The sequence below is a fragment of the Pelodiscus sinensis genome, chromosome 8, assembly GCF_052426305.1.
Source record: "Pelodiscus sinensis isolate ZL-2025 chromosome 8, ASM5242630v1, whole genome shotgun sequence".
Classification (NCBI taxonomy): domain Eukaryota; kingdom Metazoa; phylum Chordata; order Testudines; family Trionychidae; genus Pelodiscus; species Pelodiscus sinensis.
Window position 1 is genome coordinate 45060315 of NC_143059.1, and position 25702 is coordinate 45086016.

The 25702-nt window shown below is 38.7% G+C and overlaps 1 protein-coding gene across 2 annotated transcripts in view; it reads right to left on the minus strand.

Annotated features, from left to right (window-relative positions):
- The window catches only part of INPP5A (inositol polyphosphate-5-phosphatase A), a 431202-nt gene that overhangs the window by 119876 nt on the left and 285624 nt on the right, over positions 1-25702 (minus strand). For both annotated transcript variants that reach the window (XM_075935228.2, XM_075935231.2), the window contains exons 7-8: positions 25223-25275; positions 17943-18062 (exon numbers count right to left, since the gene is read on the minus strand). In XM_075935228.2, the coding sequence (XP_075791343.2) occupies positions 17943-18062; positions 25223-25275 (173 nt within the window). The remainder of the gene's footprint in view (positions 1-17942; positions 18063-25222; positions 25276-25702) is intronic.

The window sequence follows — 25702 nt, forward strand, 5'->3', positions numbered from 1 at the left end:
ACAGTTTGGGAATTCCCTGCAACTGAAAGATGTCAAGCTTCATGATCTGGCTACATAGCAATTTGTCAATGGCATTACAGACCTGTATGAGAATGGCCCAAACAGCTGATCTCCCCAAAAGGAATCGGTTGACTATACACCAGAAACATTCCGGGATGCCCAGTTTCCAGATGGCAGTGGTAACTAGTTTCTCCACATTGAAGGTAGACTGCATTATTCGTACACTGCCGCTGCAGTTTTGTTGTTAGTTCTGCACAGACTTCAAAAAAAGCAGCTCTACCCATGCTGAAGTTCTCTCATCCCCGTTGGTCATTCCAGCACTGCAGAATAAGCTACCCCCAGCAGTCCATGCTGATTTCTTGGGCTGAGAAGCAGCCTGAATATTATACAGGTGTTCCAGGAACTGGGCCTCTTTTTCCCACTGGTTGGCATCCTGTTTTTCTGGCCCACCCTGATGCCAGAGTATCTTCCTGGTACTGGAGGACTTGCTGCGATGGAATATTATCCTACTCCCACATCATCTGGTTGGTGAGAAAGTCCAATGCCAAATTTGTCTGGCACTGAAGGCTACAATAGCCTATGAGTATTTCATGATTGCCATCATAGCTGTGCAGACAAATTAAAAATGACAAGTGCCTACATAGAAATGAAGTATGGGTTGGAGTCAGTGAAAATATGGAATTTTTCTTTTTAATTGTGAAGCAACCTAGCTTCACACTGTTGACAATGAAAACAATCCCAGGACACACACCACTCAGCAGTAGAGCAATGAATCATGGAATAGCCCAGGAGAATGCTACACTTTTACTTCACAGACAAGTGCTGCTGCGTGTTCATACAGTACAAACTGAAAATGGATCAGACATTTTGTGTGTACTCAGATACAGAGAGTTTCATGATGTGTATCAGAAAGCTTCACTTTAAACCCTCGTGTATACACAGCCTGAGCTTTGTGGCCATTCCTTTACACGCTGGTACCGGCCAGGGCAATTAAAAATTCCCTGCAAGCTTACTCTACTTATAAATTCCACAGATGCTAGAATCTGTGAATCTGTAGGTATTACAGCCATTTTTAATGATTAATAGCCACATACCTACTTTTAATAGGATTCAAATTGGTTAACTAAAATATATTAGATATGAAGCAATGCCCTGGCTTCTAGGAAAACTGAATACTAGAGATACTTCAGTAGTCTTGCTATCCCAAGGGCCAATTCTTTTATTTTCCTGTCAGTTATCCTGATTAAAATCAGTGGAACTGTAAGTGTAAAAGCTCCTCCTCTTGATTAAGATCAGGTCCAAGTTAGCAGAGGCAGAGATAGGGAAGGAAATTGTTTGTTCTTCCATTGGTCAATGAAAGCAGCAGCACATACTGGAGGGATCAGAACACATGATAATGCAGCATTCAATATTGTTTGGTGAGAACTCGTGGGGGGTGGAGCGAGTATTTAGGTGAGAATGAACAGTCTGTGAAAAATGTTCCATTCCTCTTGGTCCTGCCAATTACTCTTACAAATCTATGCAATTCATCAAGAGACAAATATATGGAGAAATGTGACAACACCACCTCCTCCTCGCAGCAAGAAAGGAGGAGCAGATATTTAGTTTTTTTCAAACAAGTTAGAAGAGCTTTAGAAGTTGTTTTATTGTGCTTCAGTATTTGCCATTATCACAATTTCCTTTGAACATGCCATGAATCAAATAATCCTTTAAAAGGTTGCAATGAATCATCCAATGGAGTGATAAATCTGAATCATGTAAAAAGAAAGCAGCCAACCCATATCACTAGCATTAATTTAATGTTTCTTAGTGGGAGGATCTAGTGCTATTTCATATAGCTTTTATGTGTTGTCTGTATCCAATTATTTTAGAAAACCTAATATGCTTGCAGGTTTTAGGTCTTTTTGTACAGTTTTTTTAATGGTTTATGACAGGATCTGGGACAGCAGACTAGTGAACAAATATGTGACATCTGTAGAGAATTACAAAATTACCCCCTCTCACCCAGTTTTACATAAAAGAGCAAACTAAAATCAATCAAGTTCTAAGTTGTGTTTGTGGTAAACCTTGAATAAAGAGACAACAGAAGGCTTTCCAAAAAAGACTACAGCCAGACCCTCTACAAAATAGATTTTCCTCTGAATTGGGTGGAAAAACACTTTCACTGCCATAATAATTTGAACATAAATCAATTGCTCTTGTTCCACAACGCAGTTCTCATGGGCAAAACATTTTGTATTTACTACATCATATAATAGGTTCATATTATGCTTCTGTTCATTGTAGATACCAGAATAATATTTCTAAGAATGTCAACTTTACTCAGTGTTATAAAGAGGGGTCATAGTACATTCAAGCTCATGGAGAACACAACTGTAAATTAATTTTGTTCTTAATTTACTGAATGAGTTGGGTAATCTGCATATATTTAATATCCGATTACTCCCATTTTTTTAAAAAAAAAATTTCAATGGGCATACAATTACCTGTTCTTCTTTTAATCCACTATTAGTATTGGACTCAGTAATGATTTTATTAGTAACTAAAGTCATAAGATACCTAATGTGGTAAGCTGAGCCCTTCTATGATTTTTCCCAGTGAATTTTGGGAGAACTTTTCTATCTGTTGAACACAGGAAGAAAATTGTGGGAAGCCACTGGAGGACCATCAGAACTCAAATGGTTTAATCTACACCATCACTGCAAAATGGGTAGGTTGGCATTCAGGCTTTAGCCAACAGCTCTGGACAAGTGCACTAGTATGGGCTGAGGGCATTAGCAAACTCAAGCTGGTGTGTGTGTGCGTGCATGAGCGAGCAGTCAGGTTAGGGATCAAAATGAGCAGAAGCCTGAGTCAACTATGCAATCAACATACCTTCAAGGTTTGAGATTGTAAGCACTTGCACAGGCAAGTAAAGTTACTCACATGCGCACTCATTTACACAGCCAAATCCTAAATTTGAGCTACCATCATTAATCAAGTAAAGGCAGAAATGCTGAAATTGCCAGAACTGCCTAGGAAATTAGGAATTGGAATAAAAGTAAATGGAAATTGGGCACCCAAATCTCTCAAGTGAAAAATTTCAGTGTCTTTCTTTGTATAAATCAAAGGTAACGTGGAGTATTACAATGTGGAATTTATTAAACATGTTTGTTTTTAAAATCAGCAATTCAGAATTACCAAAAGTGATTAAAATCCTTTTGTGATTTTATTTTTGCATTATTCTAGTGAAGCTCAACAGTACTTTTATAAAATGTTCTCTCATTTATAAAGTTATCAGTCCCACTGTACATGTGGTTTCAATTAATTCAGATTAGGCCAGAAAATAATAAGACATTATTGACTTTTACTTACTCTCACACTTATCCTTAACGTACTGTCTTTGAAAAGGATAGGAGAAAAAACAGCTAAATATCAGTAATTTGGTGGTGGGGGAAGCAGTTGAACATAATTCAGTGTGACAAGAGGCAGAGTGATTTGGCTAAACCATTTCTCAGGGTACTTTGTAAGGAGGATCAGCTGCATTATTCCTTTAATAGCCATGTCTAATGCAATAGCCTGACGGGTTTTGTCCCAAGTCAAGGTATCAGCAGCAGGTCAGAAGGTAACATTCTGTTTACATGATTATTTCCTAAAGCACTTATCTTGCCTTCGGTGTGAAAGTTGACTTTTCTGTTTGTAAGAGGGCCTAAAGAATTGAGGGAATGGGAAAAATTAGCTACACTGAGCTGGAGCTGAATAGAATTAAGTGGGAGGTCTGAGAAAGTCCTGCCGTGGCACTCAGCAGGATACCTTATTAGCCGCGTCATCGCAGTTCATTCAGGCAAACCATAACAGTGTCACCAACATTCCCACACAAAGACAAAGTTCCTCACACAGTCTATAAACATGCTTCTCCTGGCCAATTTATCCTAGCCTGACACTACTGAAAAGAGGTTTTTGTTTTGTCTTGTTTTTTTTTAAAACATTAACAAAACAAAACAACCTCCCTTCCCTTTCTCCCCCCATAACTTTACTAAAGTTGCTGAATTGGGGATGGGGAAGAGATGAAAGGGTATTGTCACATTTCTTGGGAAACAATAATCCAAGGGTGAAACATTTTATTCCATGAGCATATTTTCAATCATAACAAATACAGAAATAGTGATACCCATTAACATTTAACCTGTTTTTTGACGGAGTGAGCAATCTCACTCTAATTGCTATATTTTGTGTGTATTATACATTTAAAGGAACTGGCAGTATAAAACATTTGCAATATTATATGTTTTGAAAAATAGTTACAAAACAGCTCTTGCAACAATAAGGTACCTTATAGTACTATTGAAATCAGCAAAAAAATATTTGGTCTACATATTAAGCAAGCTACAGAACTGCTAACATAGTGGTAATTCAGAGGTAGTGATAATTACAGACTTATAAAAATAATTCAAAATATAGTTATAGTGATAATTTTAGCATTTTAAAAGGCACATCTTGCATGTGAAATTAGAGGATTGTAGTAAGACATCTGATATAAAATGCAGCTTAACATACATAAATAAAGTTGTTTATAAGTATACAAGTTATAAGTATATAAGTTATAAGTATAAGTTATAAGTATGATGTAAGTATATTTGTGTAGCATATTTTCATAATAAAAGGGAACTTAAAACCATCTTAAGCATCACAGGGGAGGTATATCACAGTATAACCTGAGTAACTATTGTATTCTATTTTTAGGTTGAAATATTCATCCTGTTTACTGTTAATCTCAGTAGATCTTTAAACCAGAAGAGATCTATTTCAGTTTGAATTTACTAAAAGAATGCTGAAATATGTCTGTGCATGCTGGGGTAAAACCTTTTCACATTTAATCTGATCACTGAAGTGTTCAGAAAGCACTGGAGAGGCTGAAACAATAGGGAAGTTTGCATACTTGTTATGTGCAATGCAAGACACTGAAGCCCCACGGTTCAAAGCAACTAGAAAGGGGAGTCAGAGAGTAGTGTTAGAGAGTGAAGGTCACAGAAAGGTTACTGAATAGGAGAGAGAACCACTGATAAGTATTAAATAATCTGACACAGGTTCTCAGTCAGATTAAGGAGAAAACAGTACTGGAACATTAAATTATATATTTTTTCACTTCTATTTATCTTTACATTTCAGTGACTCCTATAACAATTCCTATAGTGACTTCTGGTGGAAAGCAAAGGAACAACTGCTGTGAAATTTCTGTTACACTAATCACAGCCTGGCTAGGACACTGAAGGCTGAACCACCAGAGACAATTAGAGGTTTGGCGAACACAACATTAGATATGTGGCCTTTAGGCCCCTATTCCCATTTATCCCATCTTCATTTTTTTTTATCAGCCTGATACTTACATTGGCGACCTCTTGAAAAATTTTCTATAGGAATCCACAAAAAAGTCTTCTAGATTCCAGAAATAATCATTAATTTTTAAGAAAAGTTAACTGGTGACAGTTTAAGTGTACCTCAACAGACCTAATCTACGTGCTTTCAGTGGCATGTCTAAAATGTTATAATACTGTCATTACAAAGCTGAACTTTATCATATCTCTGTGCCCTAATCTTTTTGATATAATAGCTAAAACCTATTAATAATATCAAAACATCTCAAAAGGTTAAGCAGAAAACAGCAAGATGAAAGGAGTTGTCAAGAAGCTAAGGCAATCATCTTAATACTTAAGGCATTTGCCAGGGTTGCTTAACTAATATGTAATGTTCACTTTTAATTTCAATATAGTGCCATTTGGGCAAAAAATGTTGTATTTTTAATTAATTATCATGTCAGTAGCTATTAAGCTTAAAACAAAGACCACATCAATAATAAATATTTTAATCCAAAGAAAGGATTACAAGAAGGGCAATAAAAATAAATTTTAAAGAGCTGGAAAATTGTGACTTTTTTGTATTTGATTAGTATTTTCATTATATTGACAAAACCATGAACTTACCTGACACTGACATTCACCTCATATAATAGCAGCCATGTATAATGATGTAAGTACTTGTCAATTTTACGATAGTAGAACACAATTCTGTCACACTGAGGTTAAGTTATAAGGAAATCTCTTTCTCTTTATCAGATGTAAAAAAATATGCATCAAGAAACTGAATAATTTTGTTATTGATCTCCATTGTATCATGGGAGATTGAAACCCTTCCAAATAAGTTGTGAAACTCTTGTGTTAATAAATTTTATATTTACTCATTGATGGAGGATAGACTCCTAATGTGTCTTAATATACATAGTAAGCATAGCAACCCTATATTTAAGGACTGGGTGAAACAAAAAAATACTGTGACATACCTGTAAACTGGGACATAAAATGATCTACATAATATTTCAGCATGGAATTTCAGTCCACTACCTCATGAACGTCAGAACTGCAAATTATACCTTTACCTTATTGTGATACTATTGGAAGTGATCAGAGAATAGACACTGCATATCCTCTCTAGGAACCAATATTACAATATAATTAAATAATGCTACTACTTCCACTGTACCTCCAAACTCTTCAGTATTGCTGTATGCTTCCTATGCAAAATTTTTTATTAAAAAGTAACACTGATATAATTTACAGAGGTATCTTATAAAACTCTTTACGGTAACAAATCCTTAATTTTTCTGTTGCTCCCCAACCATTTAATTAAAGTTCAACACATCCCATCCATTTTTAATCACAAAAATTAGGACAATTCATAGCAACATTCAAATTATGTAGTGCCAGAGAAGGGTACTGAAAATGACTAGAGGTGTGGAAAAATCTTTCATATGAAGAGGGCTCAAAAAGATTAGTGACCTGTTATTCAGAAGTATAGACTATCAACAGTATGTATATAATACACCAACTGTTTGGGTGCTCACCACTGTTGAAAAAATTAGACTACACTAGATTAATTAAGAGAGGAAACAAAAAAAGTGACATAATAGAAGCCTGTAAAATGATGATTAATAAAGAAACATAAAGTGTACCTTTGTACCCTTTCAAAAGGGATCTTCCACTAAAATAAAAGCAACAAATTTAAAATTGAAAAATGGAAATACTCAAAGAATAAATAAACATTGGGATTCTCTGCTGCCGAATATTATTGTGGCAAAAAAATTAGCAGGATTGAAAAGAAAGAGAAGTATAGGTGAACAAAGGGTGGAAGGCCAAGGTAATGCTAAACTACCCTCAGGTCTTCCCTGTTCTAGAAGAGATCCAAATTAACCCCAAGTAGACCAGTGATCTGTGATCTGTATGGAATGGTGATCAGTATGGAATCATGTAACTTAATAAACTTCTGGAAGATATTACAAGATGAGGATATACATTCATCTATGAGATGAATAGAAAGATAGGTAGACAGAGCTTACGTAAGTTCCATCTGTTTCTTTTCTAGTCTCAGGATTCTCCTATATTTGGGGAATCATCAACTGCCGCATTTCACATTTCGGCAGATTTAAAATCACTTTGCACAGTTCTGTCTGGCAGAAGATTTGGCCCAACAGGATCATCATCCAAAGTTACTGGATGCTAATTCTACTGTATTAGTTAATACTACACCAATGAGGCCATATAAGACAGTTACATTAGTAAGCATATAAATTCATTCTTCAGGATATGGCAGACATCACTGGAACAAGAAACAAATTTCTCTCATATCCCTGTTACCTGTAGTTATAAATTAGCAGAGATTTGCTCCTTCCTTTGAAGCAGCTGTAACTGGGCAGCAATGGAGACAGGATACAAGACTAAACAAGCCATGCTTTTTATTCATATGGCAATCCCTATCTTACTGTGATGCTGAAAATGCTGAAAGATGTTCCTTTAAGGTCTGAGTCTGCTTCCATTGACTTCAACAGGACCATCTCTCTATTTTATAATTTTCAAATCATTTGATCATTTTACAGAGTTTGATCATTTTACAGGTTGCATTTAGTGGATTGTATATAACATCACAAGAGCCATTTATTTTCATTTTTATATAAATGAATAAAGGTTGAAACAGCAGCTGTTATAAATTATGTTTAATCCAATCAGTGATCCTGGAAGATATAACTACGAACATGGTAAAACATATTGAAAGATACAAACAACTATGAATGCTGATTCAAGTTAGTGTCACCTTTAGCCTGATGTGCATGTAATTTTCTTCATACAACCTAAGAATTTTTTTTCCAAGAAACAAATTAAAGTAACCCTCCAATTAAGAACGACCTAATTCATGTTGTGAGAATGGTTGTACATGCAAGAGACAGACTATTCAAATGGATTAAATAATTAAGAGTTTATTGCTACTGTTTTTAGGTAGTTATTTTTTCTTTTTTTTTTTTAAACGAAATGTTACCCTTTTGCTTCTCAATCAGTGCTAAAATTATGGACGTACTACTCCCACATGGAAGCAATACTTAATGGGCTCGTCTACATTGGCCCCTTTTCTGGAAGGGGCATGTTAATTTCACAGGTCGTAATAGGGAAATCCGCAGGGGATTTAAATATCCCCCGCGGCATTTAAATAAAAATGTCCGCCGCTTTTTTCCGGCTTTTAGAAAAGCCGGAAAAGAGCATCTACACTGGCCCCGATCCTCCGGAAAAAAAGCCCTTTTCCGGAGGATCTTATTCCTACTTCAAAGGGGCCAGTGAAGACGCTCTTTTCCGGCTTTTCTAAAAGCCGGAAAAAAGTGGCGGACATTTTTATTTAAACGCCGCGGGGGATATTTAAATCCCCCGCAGATTTCCCTATTATGACCTGTGAAATTAACATGCCCCTTCCGGAAAAGGGGCCAGTGTAGACGTAGCCAATATGTTTATACCCAACTAGATAGAATGCTACATAGGTTCTGCTAGGAAGACACTGTCTCATTATGGTATTGTAGGAACAGCTGCCACTGGAGGAAACCGTGGCACTATAATATCAATTGAGCAATGACAGCCATGAGTGTTATAGGAATCCAGAACCATGTTTCATCATACATGGCCCCAAACCTCTAGCAGATCTCAGAGATTCCATGTGAAGCTAGAGAGTCAAACTGCTGAGAGTTTAATGATGCAGAAAATTCTTCTGTCATCAAAATGATTGGGAAAACTCCTCTGGGAATCCTTATGAAGGTTTCTCTTTTTTTAAAGGGTCTCTCCCATGATTTATTCCCATGCTTCTGATCTAGCTCCATAAATATAACACAGAATGCTCCAAGTATTTCAGCACTATTCCTACATAACATGTGCAGTTACTATTTTTTAAAAATACAGATCTCAAAGCAAGCAAAAGCTGTTATAACTTTTGTATATTGACTGATTGTCCCCTAATTAGATCCCACATGGCTTGCAATGCTGGTTTTATTTTTAATGCACATTTACATAATTGTAACAAAAAAAACAACCTTGTGAAATTAGAACAGAAACAGAAACACTGAAATTTTCTTTTCATTCACAGGTTGGTTATAAGATGAGGCAGAAGCTTGCCACCATTACCCTTCCAATGACCTCTGTCTGGAAGCATTGCTCTGTGGCTGTGAGATAAAGGGGCCACTTAGTCAGCCCTCCCCCACATATGCAGAGAACACTGATAATAAATAAGATGACTCAGGATGAAAACAACACTGCATAATCCAGGAATGTCAAAGAATGTGTCCCTGAATTTTAAAATCTTGTGCTTCATCTACTATACATATGCATGTAATTGGTGTGAATGTATCCTTAGAAATAGAATATAAATGTATGTTTTCTATTTGAAAAAAATAACTTTGTAGATTTGTCATGTAATTCAGTTGTAAAAATTGCTGAAAATTCTACCCAATTTAAATTCCAGACTCATGTGTGTATGTTATCTAAATCATCCTCATTAGTTAATTTTTTGCCGCAGGGTGTCAGACATGTAAAAGGCTGAGCCAGTGGGAAAACAAGAGGAAAAAAGTCCCCAGCCTTTGACTTTATCTGACAGGTTGAAAGTAACAAGATAATTTTGTTGGATTTATTCTTTGTGGAACATATTATACAAACACACTAATTTTGAGAGCACTTAACCCTAGTTTAAAGAGCGGGAGGGAGAAGAGACTGAATATTAATGAGATGGACCCAATGTGTTTAATGAAAAGTTGCCTTTCTGAATGTGACATTGGATGTTAAATCCAGGCTAGAAGATATTTGAATGGATGGTTTATTTGCCTGGGGGCTACACTCTATTTGGGCACATGACAAATTTTCATTATAAACTTCAAAATGCAAGTAGCAGTTGGAATTTTTACTTGTTAAAGTAAGTATTGCAAAAATGAGATGTATGGAATAAAACGGGGGGTAAATGATATTGGCTACTCCTAGAATTTTCTCAAATGACCCAGATCTTTAGAACGAAGTTTTCCTTTGCCTAGAAACTAAGTGCCTTTTCTTTTCCTTATTCAGCTGCTAGTTCTGGGAAAAGCCCAAAGAGAAACATTTAGATTGGAGGGGTCTTTGAGAAGATGTGACAGTTGACTGATGAGCATCCATAAAATGACAAAGAATAGTTGTGTGAAGCCTGTGCATCACATCGCCTCTCCCTGGGAAACTAATTGCTCTGAATTGTTAATAGTAACATTATTTTTCTGGCAATCATTTCTTTTGAATACCCAAAATGAGCATGAAACAGCTCCTTTGACCGGACATAAAAGTTAAATGTCCCAATGTTGATCAAATTAACTTCAGCTATGTGACAATGGACTATATTTGTGAGAAAATAATGAAGGGCACAAAGAGGTGCTTTATGCCAAGATTTCACAGTTGTAATGTAAAAATGTTTCTGTTGAACTAGGCCAGGCAACATTTCAAAAGGAAAACAGAAGAGCACTGTCACTTTCCCTTAAAAAAAAAAAAAAAAGCTCATTTCATGGATCTGAATGGTCTGGATAATTTCAGGAAGTTTCAAAGGTTGGCACATCAAGAACAGCAGTGTCAAGCTGCTATCTCACATCCTGATTCTTATTTGACTCTCATATAGTACTCATAAAGAACACCCACCCTCTTGTAATCCTTATGCTATAGGATATGACTCAAAAGTAGTCTAAATTCATGCAGACAAAAAAAAACCAATTAATAAATAAAATATTTGTGTTGGCATGAACTACAGCATGTGCATGAAGTCTGTGATCTACATTGTTACCTGCATGTCCCTCTCCCTATTTCACATATGAACTTACTTTCCTAAAATTTAGAAGTTATGAAGACGTAATTGTTGTGAAGATGGGGGTATGATTAGGCAAGTACATTATCCAATCTGGGAAGGGAAGCAGCTTTCCAATGTTTACTGCTGAAGCATATGTAGTAAATTCAGTTTCTGTTATATCAGTTTAAAACCAAAGTAACAGCATTGACCTTAAAGAATTTAGACTGCTGAGAAAAAAATTGTCTATATATAGTCTACAACAAAGAGTCCACGATAATTCTGCCTTCCTCACAGTCACTGAATTATAAAGGCAGTATGACACATTAAACATGTACTCCAGTTTCCCTTTGCACATTCTCTTCACCCTATTATTCTTATGCTGTTTACTATTCTAATATTATATATTTGCATGAAAAACCTTATTCTGAGTTACTACACAATCATTCAAACATTTCTAGATACCTCTAACATCAACTTTCATTTTTAAAAAGTTTATAATTTAAAGATATTTGACATGCTTCATGTCTATACACTAAAGCTTTGGTATAAAGTAATACTTGTGGTAAACAAGAACTTTGGAAACATTCAAGTAATTTACTTAATGTTTACGTGTATCTATTACATTTAATTCATGCATAAGAGAATCTTCTGGCTATGCGAACTCCACATTAATGAGGCTATTGATAATTAATGTTTATAAAGATATTCAGAGAAACACAGATATTCAGAGAAACACAGAGGACAGAACTGTGGTTCATTTACTCCCACAGTCACTTACATCAACTGTGAGAAGGTGTTTCTGTTTCATTCACTGAAGGTTTAGCTCATTAAACTGTTTCCCTTCTCAGTATTGTTCACTGAGTCTGGACTGCATTGCTGTTAAATGCTTTTTAGAAGTTTAAAGGCTTTAGAGGAAAAGACTATCAGCCTCTGTTTTTAACAGCACTAAATCTGCATTATTAGTTCATGCAGATGAGGGGATTTAAAGGCCTGTCTTGAAAACTGTCTCTTCTATGTTTATCTGACACTGCATAGCTCCTGTAGCTCAGCTGGAAATGTAGATCTATGAAGCTTTAAAGAGAGATTAAAACCAAGAAAAGAAGTACTTTCCCCCCTATAGATGTTCTCACTTTCCCTTTTCCTACTGTCTGAAGGAGTGATGGCAGACAATGGTCAAAGATGGTTCCCAAAACCTTCTGAATGGGGACACTGTTGGTGGTAGCATTCATTCAAAGTGAGCTTCAGTGTATTGTCCTCCCCAATCAGCAGATCAGAATAGAGTTTGCTGGTGGCTGCCAAAAGGTTAGCAGTGCCCATGAAAAGGGTTTCCCATTATTCACTGCTCTTACAGAACTCTTCTATTGTGCTAGTCAGCCCATCATTTCACTATGGAGGTCCGGATCTGCGGCTCGCTGCTCTCTCAAAATGAGCAATTCATGTGAATGCAAACCCACAGTAGTAGTGCAACCTAAAATGGAAGGTTTTCTTTTCTAAAGACAGGGGAGTTAGGGCAGTTTTTGGCAATGTCACATTTTAATGATATACCATCATGACATCTTTGACCCACAGTTAACACTAATACTACAGTCTCATTTCCTTACCCTTGCCAGGCCATCGTGGGAGGTCCTAAGCCAAAATTAGCTAAATGAAGCACATAGAGTCCTGTAGCAACAAGCAATAAATAATACAGCTAGCTCTGTTTTTGTTTCTTAATGCAGAACAAAAGAGAAGATCGACAGAAATAATTAAACAAAACAAAACAAAGGAAAAAATATCTTACCTTTTGGGGTACTGTAACAATATAGTTAATATTTTTTAGCTAAAACACTCCCAGTCAAGCAGATCTAGAACTCACTGAGGTTTAGCTCATTAATTCAAAGTACCTCTTCTAAATTTACATAACCAACTAAAATTACATTACATCAAAAATGCTCATTATTTTAAAAAACCCATTTAACTGCTTTACTCTGATAAAAATGGAATCAGAGAGAAAGAGTTAAATTTCTCTTCTCCAGCCCTCCTAAAAGTGAGACTGACACACTAAATGTTAAAGCATTTCCTATCTACCCCCTACTGGTGTATAGTGGAAAAGTAGGTTGTGCTCCCTTGTTCTTATCTCTCACTGTAAGTGGTCTGAGTGCCACTACATGGGACAGGGAACCACACTAGGTGTGTGGGTTACACACACACACACACACACACACACACACACACACACACACACACACACACACACGTAAATATTTTGTAAAATATATTGGTCAGTTTTTAGCTAAATGAAAATTATCCTGGAGACATAAGCAAGACTTTGGTTACTATATTTTCTAAATAAGAAAATATCTATAATCCAATTCTGTACTTTAAACACCTTTCAATGCAAATCTAAAAGTAGGGAAAAAAGCACAATATTGCCGACATAAAAAAGATATTTTATTCTGCATATTTAAATTTGCTTCCATTTCCTATTCACCTTCTAAAGGAAACAAACTATTATTCTTACGTAGAGAAGTCCCTACAGAGGATGATAGTGTATGCAGCATCTCAATGCAATGGGGAACTTTATGTGTAAATGATGGAGTGAGAAACCGGTTCATTGACTACGAGTCACCCTTAATCTCAGACCAGTCTCTGAGCACAGACCAATCTTTGTTGGGGTGGAACAGTGATTCCCAACCTTTTTCCCAAGGAGGAACCCCTAAAATATTTTTTCATATCCTCAGGAACCCCTACCTATGAAAACGTTTAATTGGCCAGAAAAAGTTGTCAGCGGGGAGCGCAATTCAATTACTGCTAAATTATTGTCAAGCTAAATTATTGCCATAGCTATGTGTGTTAGTTTTTCCCCCCGCAAACAGTGCACAATGGAATGGGGCAATTTTCATCTCCAGTCCATGTAAAACCCATGGCCAAGTAACTGTCATTGTAAAGGTGATTTTTTTATCAGTCACTTCTCTTTCTGTTTCATTCGTACTTGGCTCTGATAATTTTGATTCATTTTCACTGTCCTCTCCTTCACAGATGCGCCTTCTTTTCATATACTTACACTTTTTTTTTCCGACAACCACATGAAAATACTGTTACGTAGGTGAGATTTTAGATACATGAAAACATTGACAGTTTTGGTAAAAATATTAATTACAAAACTGTGCAAAGACTACAAATCTACAAAATAGCAAATGACCATAACGTGTACTAGAAAAGGCTAGAAACGTGGAGAATTCTGGGTAGATATGAACTGACCAAAACAAAGAGGCAGTTGGTAGTATACGAAGATTACTCCAGTATTGCCAATTGCCGGACAAAAATTCCTGCAATATTTTGAGGGATATTTGGAATTGTTAGCGATATTTCAAATTTTTTATTTATTTATTCCACGATCTCGTGGAACCCCTGACGATGGTCTGCGGAACCCGAGGGTTCCACAGAACCCTGGTTGGGAAACACTGGGGTGGAGGAATGGGGATTATTTAACATCATCTCATCTTCATATCCATTTATTCCATCCAACTCCCCTGCTCATTCACCTCTCCCTGCCCCTGCACCTAAAATGGTTCCTTAGTAGGCTGATAGGGATACACAAAAAATCATTTAAAAATGTAATCCATGTAACTGTTAAAAATCATAGCGGTTACAAGCACGGTGGGCTCTTATAGATAAGCTTTATACTGCAGAGCCTGCATTACAGCCAGCTCCCCAGTAGTGGAGCTGATAGTTGGGAATCTGTACATGCCAGGAAAGGCTTATAAGCCAGCTTCCAGGGTGCACTGGCTCCTGGCTGCTAGCCCCGCTTCCAGGGAGTTAGCTTCACTGCAGGCTCTACAGTATAGTTTTTTGCTGCAGATCCCACAGTACTGGGTGACAGCTGGCTCCCCGGGAACTGATGTGTAACCGCAACGGAAACCGATAAACTGATGCTTATTGGATAACCGTTTAAGCAGTTACACTTTTATATCCCTAAAGGCTATCAGTCCAGTGCTTCTCAAAGCAATGGCATGGGGAGGGATGCATAAGCCACACTCAGTATCTGCCACTTTGAACTTGGATATCCCATATAGTAACATTCTTAGGCTGCTCTCCAGTATGTTAAGGATTAAATAAAGTTACCTCACACAACATTTTCTGAAGAGATGTGGCTTTGACAGTTTCTTCAAGTTCATTCTCTGTGGCATACATTCCACTTTGGCACTGCTGACAGGAGGAATCCCACAGCATGCCTTGTTGAAATGCCGGTAAGTTGTCATAGCAAGGGCCCTACCAAATTCACAGTCCATGTTAGCCAGTTTCATGGTCACAGAATTTGAAAATCATAACTTTCATTATTTCAGATGTGAATTTGGTAGTGCCTTAATTATAGCTCTTCACTCTGCGTTAATATCAACCAAAACATAGGCTGTCAAGAGCGGAATCATCTGGCAGCTAAGAGTGTGGGGTGACTGAGGTGACTGATAGAAGCTTTTAATGGAGGAGAGAGGAGGGATGTGAGGTCCCAGGATTTGTGGGGAGGCAAACTGGGAAACATAGAGGCTTAAAAGGAGAGGTAGTGATAGCAGCATGTCATCATATTTACAGAGGCCTATTCTTCACTAGGAGAAAAGGTTTATTTTTATCACATTTGCGAACGTTCCAATCCTACGGTCAAGGCAAACGAAGTTTTAACATAAGTTATCTGGTTGAGGAGTCTATGGCTTACCTCAACTAATGTGCATTAATGCTACTACTTACCTTGTCTGCTTTAGGATTTTGAACATGCTAATTAACATATGCTAGAATGCACTTTTCTTTCCCCCCCAGAGAGAAAAAGAAGGCCACACTGATGCCAGACAACTGTTTATGTGAGGGTGAAGGGGAAAATTTGGGGAGACCCTATGTCAGAGCATGGGTGATTGGTGAAGGCAGTGATGGGGGAGGCAAGCCACCAGTCCCACCCCCACTGCTGAGGCCTCACCCCCTATGGAAGCCAACCTGCCTCCCTGCCCCACAGGGAAGGTGGGGTGGCATGCAGCTCCAGCCTCCCGGGCCCCCAGGGAGGGCAGGTGGCACGTGTCCCCAGCCCCAGAACACAGGGAGGGCAAGAGCTGGGGGCAGCAACACTTTGTTCCCAGACTGCCTACAGCAGACGTTCTGGGGGTGGCATGTGGGTAGGGCCAGGCTGATGTTTTAGGAAGGCAGGGTATGTCTACACTACCCCGCTAGTTCGAACTAGCGGGGTAATGTATGCATACCGAACTTGCTAATGAAGCCCGGGATTTGAATTTCCCGGGCTTCATTAGCATAAAGCCAGCGCCGCCATTTTTAAAAGCCGGCTAGTGCGAACCCCGTGCCGCGCGGCTACACGCGGCACGGGCTAGATAGTTCGAACTACGTAGCCATTCCGAACTATCTGTACTCCTCGTTCCTCGTTCCACGAGGAGTACAGATAGTTCAGAATGGCTACGTAGTTCGAACTATCTAGCCCGTGCCGCGTGTAGCCGTGCGGCACGGGGTTCGCACTAGCCGGCTTTTAAAAATGGCGGCGCGGCTTTATGCTAATGAAGCCCGGGAAATTCAAATCCCGGGCTTCATTAGCAAGTTCGGTATGCATACACTACCCCGCTAGTTCGAACTAGCAGGGTAGTGTAGACATACCCGCAGTGTCTTCCTCCGCATCATACCGGCTGCCCATGTGTCAGAGTATGGAAAGATGCATCTTGTAAGGAATAAGGGAGGGAAGGTTGGGTTTAGGGTGATGGGTATCTCTCAGAAAGCCTGCATGTGTGGTTGAAGAGGAGAAATTTTCAATGTGAAGAAAAAAAAAGAAAAAATGGCATGAAAAGAACCATGTTGTGAAGAATCCATTCACTCCTTATGTCAAATTATTCCTAACTTATCTTCAATTGCTTAAAGAGATTCCTCTAAGTTAAGTTAATAAGTTAAGTTACATTTGACAGAATCACCATTATTTCATAGATAACACTGCAGATGAAACTTCTTTAAAGAGAAACTTTTAGTCTCTATTTCTCTAGGAAACATGAAGTCAATCAATACTTCATAAAAGAAACATTCAAATCTTACAGAAGAATCATTAGGTGTGACAGTTCAGGCTTCTCCTCTATAAACATTCTTCCTTTCAGCCTAAACATTTGCAGATACATCTATGTCCTTATATAAATAATCTTTTCTTGATAGCTGCCTGTATCACGGAGATTATCAATAGTTTCTTTAGCATATTCCGACAGTGCACTGCCTAGTGAACTGAGTTTACTTTATTAGAACTTTAATAGACTATGGTGCTATCAATAGCTGCAGCAGCTTTGTAGAAATAATGCATTCTCTTTTACAAACAGATTAGGTGTTAGTGTACACAAGTGCTTGTGTTGAGAGTAACATATCTTGAATTAAAACACATTTGAACAGCAGCCTCTGTGTAGACTAGGGATGAAAAAGGTGTGCTTATTAGGATGTGCTTACATTTTAAAAAATATACTTTTTTCCTGAGGCTACACAGAGACTGCTGTTCAAATGTGTTTTAACATTGAACATTTTTTTCAATGTATTTTAATTTAATTTATTTTAAAATAATCAACACCACAAACTAACCTCTGATCTGATCCATGTGAAAACATTCTCAACTCTTATAAAAGTGTATTTTCATCTCTATAAGTACAATTTTTCAAGTGCAGGAAAATGCTACAAAAAGCATGCTGTGGGACTCTATTTTGGACCATAGAATAAAAATCTCACTATATCTAGAAAGTAATTTTTATCATAACCTTTATAAACTACTATGGGGAAGAGGAGGATGAGGGAGACTAACAGAGTCTAATACATACCTATCAAGTACATAACCAAGAGCCTTATGTCGTATTCCTGAGTAAACCGATGGGCTTGTTTCCCAAGCAATTAAGTTGGAAGCATCATGGAAAAGATGAATGTTTACCAAGTCAAAGGCACTATGACAAAGGAAAAAAAACTGAATTAGGATAAAAGAAAAAAAAACCCATTAGTAGCAAACAGCTCAGCATTCAACACCATAGCACAACATTGTATATTCACTTCTACAGCGACTTATATTTACTCATCCCGACCATGCAAAGTTATACTATCATAATAGATATTTCCACAGAGTAGCACCATTCTGACCACAGTTAAGGTTTCTGTTTTAAGTTTATGTATTACACACAATTAGAAACACTGAATTCAATCACAGCTCACAGAGAGAGGTACAAACTGGGCAAATTGTAACATGACAGGGATAACTAGAGTTGGTTGGAAAAATTAAGGTGAAACAGTGTTTTAGAGATTCAGCTAAATTGAAACATTTTGTGAAAATGGTCTGATTTCACTGATGATCTGACGGAACCTACCTGACTTCCTGCCAGCTCATCTGCCTGCCTACCCAGGGGGCTAATAGAGACCCCAGAGTTTCCACGGTCTGTGGCTCTTAGGCAGCTTCCAGGCAGAGAAGACAGCCCTAAAGTTGGTGTTCTATTCCCTTTCAAAGGAATTTTTGGTTTTGTACCTCATTAAATGAAAACAGATCTTGAAATATTAAAATCCTCTGCAAATTAGAATTACCTTTCTCTCACAAGCTTTATGCATAAAAAACTAAATGATCGTGCTTATGTAAACCTTGTCGGCTCTTCCTCCTTTCCCTCTCCCTATTATTGCAGCTTATCTGCCCTAAGAATGGAAGCTTTCTGGGACAGGGAAAGCTATCAGTTGCAGAGGAGCATCTGGATCGGACAGAGAAATCTCTTAGGGTAGATTCTCCATGTTCTAGTAAAGAGGAGAGGATAGAAGATGATAAAGTATGGATCAGATCAGATGAGAAGCAATCAAATGAAAAAGAGTAACACATCAGGAAATGGCAAACAGATAAAAAGTGACAAATTTTTGAAGTGCTTATACAACACCATAGAAGTCTAAATAATAAGATGGGTGAACTAGAGTGCTTATACAACACCATAGAAGTCTAAATAATAAGATGGGTGAACTAGAGTGACTGGTATCACAGAAACTTGGTGATCTGGCAATTACAGACCGGTAAGTCTAACATCAATATCAGGCAAACTAATTGAAACTATAGTAAAGAATAAAATTGTCAGACTCATAGATGAACACAATTTATTGGGAAAACGTCAATATGCTTTCTGTAAAGGGAAATCATGACTTTCTAATCTACAGCAGTTCTTTGAGAGAGGTCAACAACATGTGGACAAAGAAGATCCAGTGGATACAGCATACTTCGATTTTCAGAAAGCCTTTGACAAGGTTCCTCACCAAAGGTTCTTAAGTGAAGTAAGCGGTCATGGGATAAGAGGGAAGGTCCTTTCATGGACTGATGACTTGTTAAAAGATAGGAAACAAAGGTAAATTTTCAGAATGGAGAGAGGTCTATACATGATTGGTGTTGAAAAAGTGAATAAGGAAAAGTTATTTATTTGTTCCCATAACATAAGAACTAAGGGTCACCAAATGAAATTAATAGGTAGAAGGTTTAAAACACACAAAAGGACATTTTTCTTCACACAGCGCACAGTCAGTCCATGAAACTCCTTGCCAGAGGATACTGTGAAGGCCAGGACATTAACAGGGTTCAACAAGGAACTAGATAAATACATGAAGATTAGGCCCATCAGTGGCTATTAGCCAGGATGGGTAGGAATGGTGTCCATAGACTCCGTCAGAGGCTGGGAATGGCTGACAGTAGAGGGACTGCTTGAATATTCCCTGTTCTGTTCATTCCCTCTGGAGTATCTGGCATTGACCACTGTCAGAAGATAGGATACTGAGCTAGATGGACTTTTAATCTGACCCAGTATGGCCATTCTTATGTTCCAGCCTTTTTCCTGGCTCAATCCAGCTCTGCTCTGGTCACACACAGACTGTAGCAGGAAGATCATTGCTTCCCATTCAAAAATTCACACTCTGTTTTCTTTGGTTTCCAGCTAACACTTCCTGCTTCCTTAGCATTCCTGGAGACTCTTTAGGACCCACTGTCTGTGAGTTTAACCCTTGCAGGCAATTCAGTTAACTGAATGGCTGGGATGTACAAAAAAGGGCAGTAACCATCCCATTCATCACTGAAGTAATGTGTTAAATACAGAAGTGTAGCCAGGATGGTGCAAGCAGGGGACTAACTTGTCCAAGTATATATGAGAGGCCTCAAATGGATCATATTTGGGGTTGCTAGCTCTTCTTACTGCTCATGCTGCTTCAGCTACACTTCTATTTTGATTGCACTAGCTAATCAGAGCTAGCAATGCATATGTCGAATTGAGCTGGAAATTAATCTTTCTAACTTCAGTGTAGACAAATCCTTAGTCTCTCTACTCAGAGAAAAGCTGCTGAAGGAACTATTTGCTAAGGCCGAGAAGCAGAAATGGGAGCCATGACATTCCAAGTTTTATAGAAGGGAAGCCATTCCTTAGCATTTCAAGTGGGGAGAGTCTTTCTCCTTCTCAGTCGGGGGCCACGTCAGTGAGGGTGTAGGTTTTTTTGTTTTTGTTTTTTTACTTCTTGCTTGTGTGCAGCCCCTGACCCAAAAAAGGTTTCCCACCCCTGCCTTAAAGAAATCACACAAAGGCTTGTGGAGCTTCTTCATTTTTGCCCTTTTCTATGAAGAGGCCCTCTAAAGCACAGGCAGAAAATAGCTCTATGAAAATTATGCACAATGTAAAGTTTAATAAAATCATTCAGCCACATAGCCCAATCCCTTAAGCAATTATTTACTTTTAGTTATATAAAAGTAAATAATTTACTTTTAATTATTTACAATTATTTACTCTGTACCGATCCTTGAAAAACGTTTTCTCTAAACAAAGCATCATAGTTCCCCAAAATAGGAAGCCCAAGAAGGCAGCAGTGCAGACCGTGGGGTCCATCATGAGGCAAGAAGAAAAACTTGGTTAGTTACTAATGATTGGTGTTCTGTAAACACATATTCCATAAAAGAGCCCCATCCTTGGAGTCACATGGTGTGTCACATGGATTCAGGAACATTAAAAAGCATTAAACTCATCAGACAGTTGCCTGCCTAACTTATGGTCAGCAGAGTTTATCTAAGGAGGAAACTGCCATTCCCTTGTTTCTCACCAAGTGCTCAGCCACTTAATGTGTATATGATAAATACAGCCACCGAGAACAACATTGATCACTTAGGGTACGTCTAGACTACATGGCTCCGTCGACGGAGCCATGTAGATTAGTTTATTCGACCAAGGGAAATGAAGTTGCGATTTAAATAATCGCCGCTTCATTTAAATCAAAATGGCCACCGTGCTGTACCGATCAGCTGTTTGTCAGCACAGCTCAGCAGTTTAGACAGGGATCTGCCGACCCCAGAACCTTTTGTCGGCAGATCCTGTAAGCCTTGTTTCATGAGGCATAAAGGATCTGACGACAAAGGTTTCTGGGGTCGGCAGATCCCCGTCTAGTCTGCTGCGCTGTGCCGACAAACAGCTGATTGGCACAGAGCAGTGACCATTTTTATTTAAATGAAGAGGTGATTATTTAAATCACAGCTTCATTTCCCTTTGTCATCCTGCCTCATCTACGTGGCTCCGTTGAAGAGCCATGTAGTCTAGACACCCCCTTAGAAACACTGCAGTTGCAATTTTGTCATACAGTTTAAAATCACACTCTCCTTTTAGAATCTGAAATGGCTACACATTGTAAATATCCAAAGAAGAGAAAAATACTTTTTGTTTTCTGTAACCATCTTTGAACAACATCATACATGAAAAACTATAGTAAAGAGTTAGAGAACACAGGAAATGTGGATGGACATCATCAGTTTCAAACACAATGGCTAATGGGAAAGCTGCAACTTGTGGATCAGGGCTGAAATTCCTTCCTTGTGGTGATGGCTCATATACTGTGGTATATGGTTACCCTATTACAGCCTTATTGCATCTTCCAGTTCTGTATCCATACAATAGAACACTTGATTCTAAGAGTAGGGATCTGTGAAGGCAGTTTGGTGAATACAGTCAGTATTTTTTCTGTTTATTTCCATCATAAGATGGGAACCATTTTCAAGCTTTCTGGAGCGGAGACTCTCCTGTGTTTGTACAGTATCTTTGCACAAATTCCAGTACCAATAGAGATAATTATTAATACAGATTGAACCTCCTAAATCTGGGACTCCCTGGTCTGGCAAAATCTGTGGTCCGGCAGGATCAAGGATGTTGCTGGACCAGAGTCCCCACGCTTGGGAGTACGAGCTGGTTGGAAGTCCAGTGGCGGGGAACCCCACCATCAGGACTGTCCTGGAGAGCCCCAGCTGGGTGCTGCAGCGGCAGGGGCAGCCGTGGAGTCCCAACCCAACGTGGCACAGTGGGGAAGCCATGGAGCCCCATCCATGGGAAACCACAGCTGGACACAGTAGCAGTGGGGTGGCCATGGAACCCCCAACCCAGTGGGGCAGCCATACAGCCCCATCCCTGACAGAAGCAGGGCATCAGTGGCTGGGAAGTTCTGTCCCTGGAGAGCCCCAGCTGGCTGGCAGAAGCGGGCCAAAGCCAAGCCCAAGCCCTGTAGTAGCAGAGCTGGAGCAAAGTCAGCTGGAAGGAGGGGCAATGTCCTAGAAGGCCGGTGGCAAGTGACCTCCCCGATCCAGCAAATTCCCTCATTCAGCACAGGTGAGGTCCTGAGGGAGCCGGACCAGGGAGGTCCAACCTGTGATATAATTTGCATATAAGCAAAATAAACAGCTTCAGTGATTTAAAAAACTTCCCATGTGACTTCAAAATCTATATGACCTACATAAACACTTTGTCTCTTCTGTCAACATTACTCATTAAGGATGTTTCAGCAAGCCACTTTAGTACCTATTTAACTTTAAGTACACACATTTTGACTTCAAAGAGACTATTCATGTGTTTAAAATTAGGTAATATCGAGCAGCATAGGGGAACCTCAGGATGCAGCCCCTGGCTTGCCTGGATCCGGTTCCGGAGACTCATGTTCCTCCCCAACATTGGGAAGCCTGTGCTGGCACTCCAGCCTCCTTTCCTCCCTGACTACCCTGTCATGATGCTGGAGCACACAAAATCTACTAAGTTGGGCCCCCCAAGGCTCTGGAGATTGTGAAGAGTGTTTTTCCCACCTGGGGGCCACATCAGTGACGGTTTGGTTTTTTTGCTCCTTACTTGTGTGCGGACCCCAACTGTTTTTTCGGTGGGTCAGCTGCTCCCGACCCAAAAAAGGTTCCCCACCGCTGCTATAAAGGATCCTAAATCTAGATCAAAGGTGCTGCAAACACAGATATCAGAGAGTTAACAAAATTAATGCAAGCAAAAAAACCTGATAAACTATCTACTAAAGAAGCTTCAGGTGCAGATGACCATTAGAAACAAGGTTAATAGCTGATGTGGCTTCTTGCTTCTTCTCAGAAAAGAGCTGTATATGTAATACTGTAATGATCTTGGACATCAATGTTTGGTTGGAAAAAACCCCCACAAGTTCAAAACATAGATTGCTCACCAGGCTGGTGCAGTTTAAGGCACACCAGTTCTCATAGCTGATTCTTTGGAATTCTCATCTCCGTGAACTCATCCTGCAGTGGGGTGAACTAGAGGCAGCCCTTCAGCATGAGACTGGGCAAGACTCAAGCCACAGCCTTAGGCACAGCAGTCAAATGCTTCAGCCACCATGCCTCAACCTACTGGAAGCCATTTACTCTGTGTTGTTGGTGGTGTTATTTTATTTTTTTTTAGAATTTAATGGACACCCTTGATATTTAGACCAAGGTTTTCCATTCTCATTACCCAAAACTGTATCAGAAACAACCAGTAAATTCTCCCTGAAATCTGCCATATCTAAGGCAGCATTTTACTAACAGCTTGAACAATCAGAAACATACATTTGGTGTTCGTGAGAAAGAAAAGTGTCTCTTTCTGAGCCAAATATTTATTCCTGGATAAATGAAGGTGAAATTTAACCATTTTTTCTTCCCCATTTTGTCCCTTGCGCTGCTTATAAATTTTGAAGACAAATAAAGAAATGTGCCAATAAGCAAGCAAGCAAGCTTAAATATAGCAATTATAGAAACCCATGCTGAAACTTCTCTGCTTTAGGTCACAGAGATGTGTGACCCATTCCTCAGCCAATAGCCATTCTTCACAATAATGCTGGGCTTTAAAAACTAATGGCAAGTAAAAAATACTGCAAAACTAACGTAAGAGTGAATGTTAGTTCACATGTCTTACTCTCTTATAAGCTTATAAAACACAAGTCAGTTGGGTTTGACAATCTCAAAAGAACGGCCATATGGGGTCAGACCAAAGATCCATCTAGCCCAGTAAACTGTCCTCCGACAGTGGTCAATGCCAGATGTCCCAGAGGGAGTGAACAGAACAGGTAATCATCAAGTGATCCCTCTCCTGTCATCCATTTCCAGCTCTTGGCAAACAGAGGCTAGGGACACCATTCCTACCCATTGTGTCTACTAAGTATTGATGGACCTAACCTCCATGAATTTATCTTGTTCTTTTTTAAACCCAGTTAAAGTCCAGATCATCACAACATCTGAACAAATCATCATGTCGTGATATAATACAAACAACTGATAGTCAAGTACTGTCAGAGTCCCACATTTTTCAAACAGATCACAAAATAGTTTGTCACATTATTGATAGTAGGTCCAGATAATTTGTCTTCTCTGAACTTTCATACAGTTTGTCTTATTATATCGTACTTAGTTTCCCAACTGTTTAAATTATTTTCTAAGTAACATTATTTTAGGATAAGTTACTAATTCATCTCATGGCTACACAACTACAAAGTCACGCTTTGCTAAGCACTCTTAAAAGGAAAGGATTGTAAAATATCTTAAATATTCACCATTTTAACGGAATATATTTATATTTAAAGACCTGTGCAGCAATAATAATTTATTAGAAACAGGAGACATCATGTATCATGACATTTATAAAAGTGAGTTTTACCACTTGTCACTTACCATTTACTGAGCATTATTATGCATATAATAAAGCTTAGCATGAACTGTCATTTTTTTTTAGCAAATAAGTTATATACATAACGTTTCTCCCAGAAAATATACATGAAATAAAGATAACCATAAATAACTTAATAGGATACAACATACCAATCAGTAATACACCATCTTGTTCGAATGAAGCCTTTTCTGGACCATTTACACTGAAAAATAAATAAGCAATTTTAATCAGTCAATTTATATGAAGGATTGGTGGGAGTGTCTGAAGAGGTTAAATGTATTTACAAGAGAATATTTTTAAACTGTTTATTGAGGACAAAAAACAAACAACCCATATGACGTTTAAATAAAGTGCACTATGAACTACAGGCAGTCCCCGGGTTACGTACAAGATAGGGACTGTAGGCTTGTTCTTAAGTTGAATTTGTATGTAAGTCGGAACTGGTATATATTATAGGGGAAACTCTAGCCAAACATTTCTCCAGAGCTCAGTTTTATTCTCCCACACCTCACTTCCCTCAGTCCTTTATTCTCAAGCTGAGGTGTCTGCTGAGAAAAGCCGCTCCACGTCTCCCTGGTCTGCTGGGGGGGGGGGGGCGCTAGCTTCGCATCTCCCTGGTCTGGGGGGGG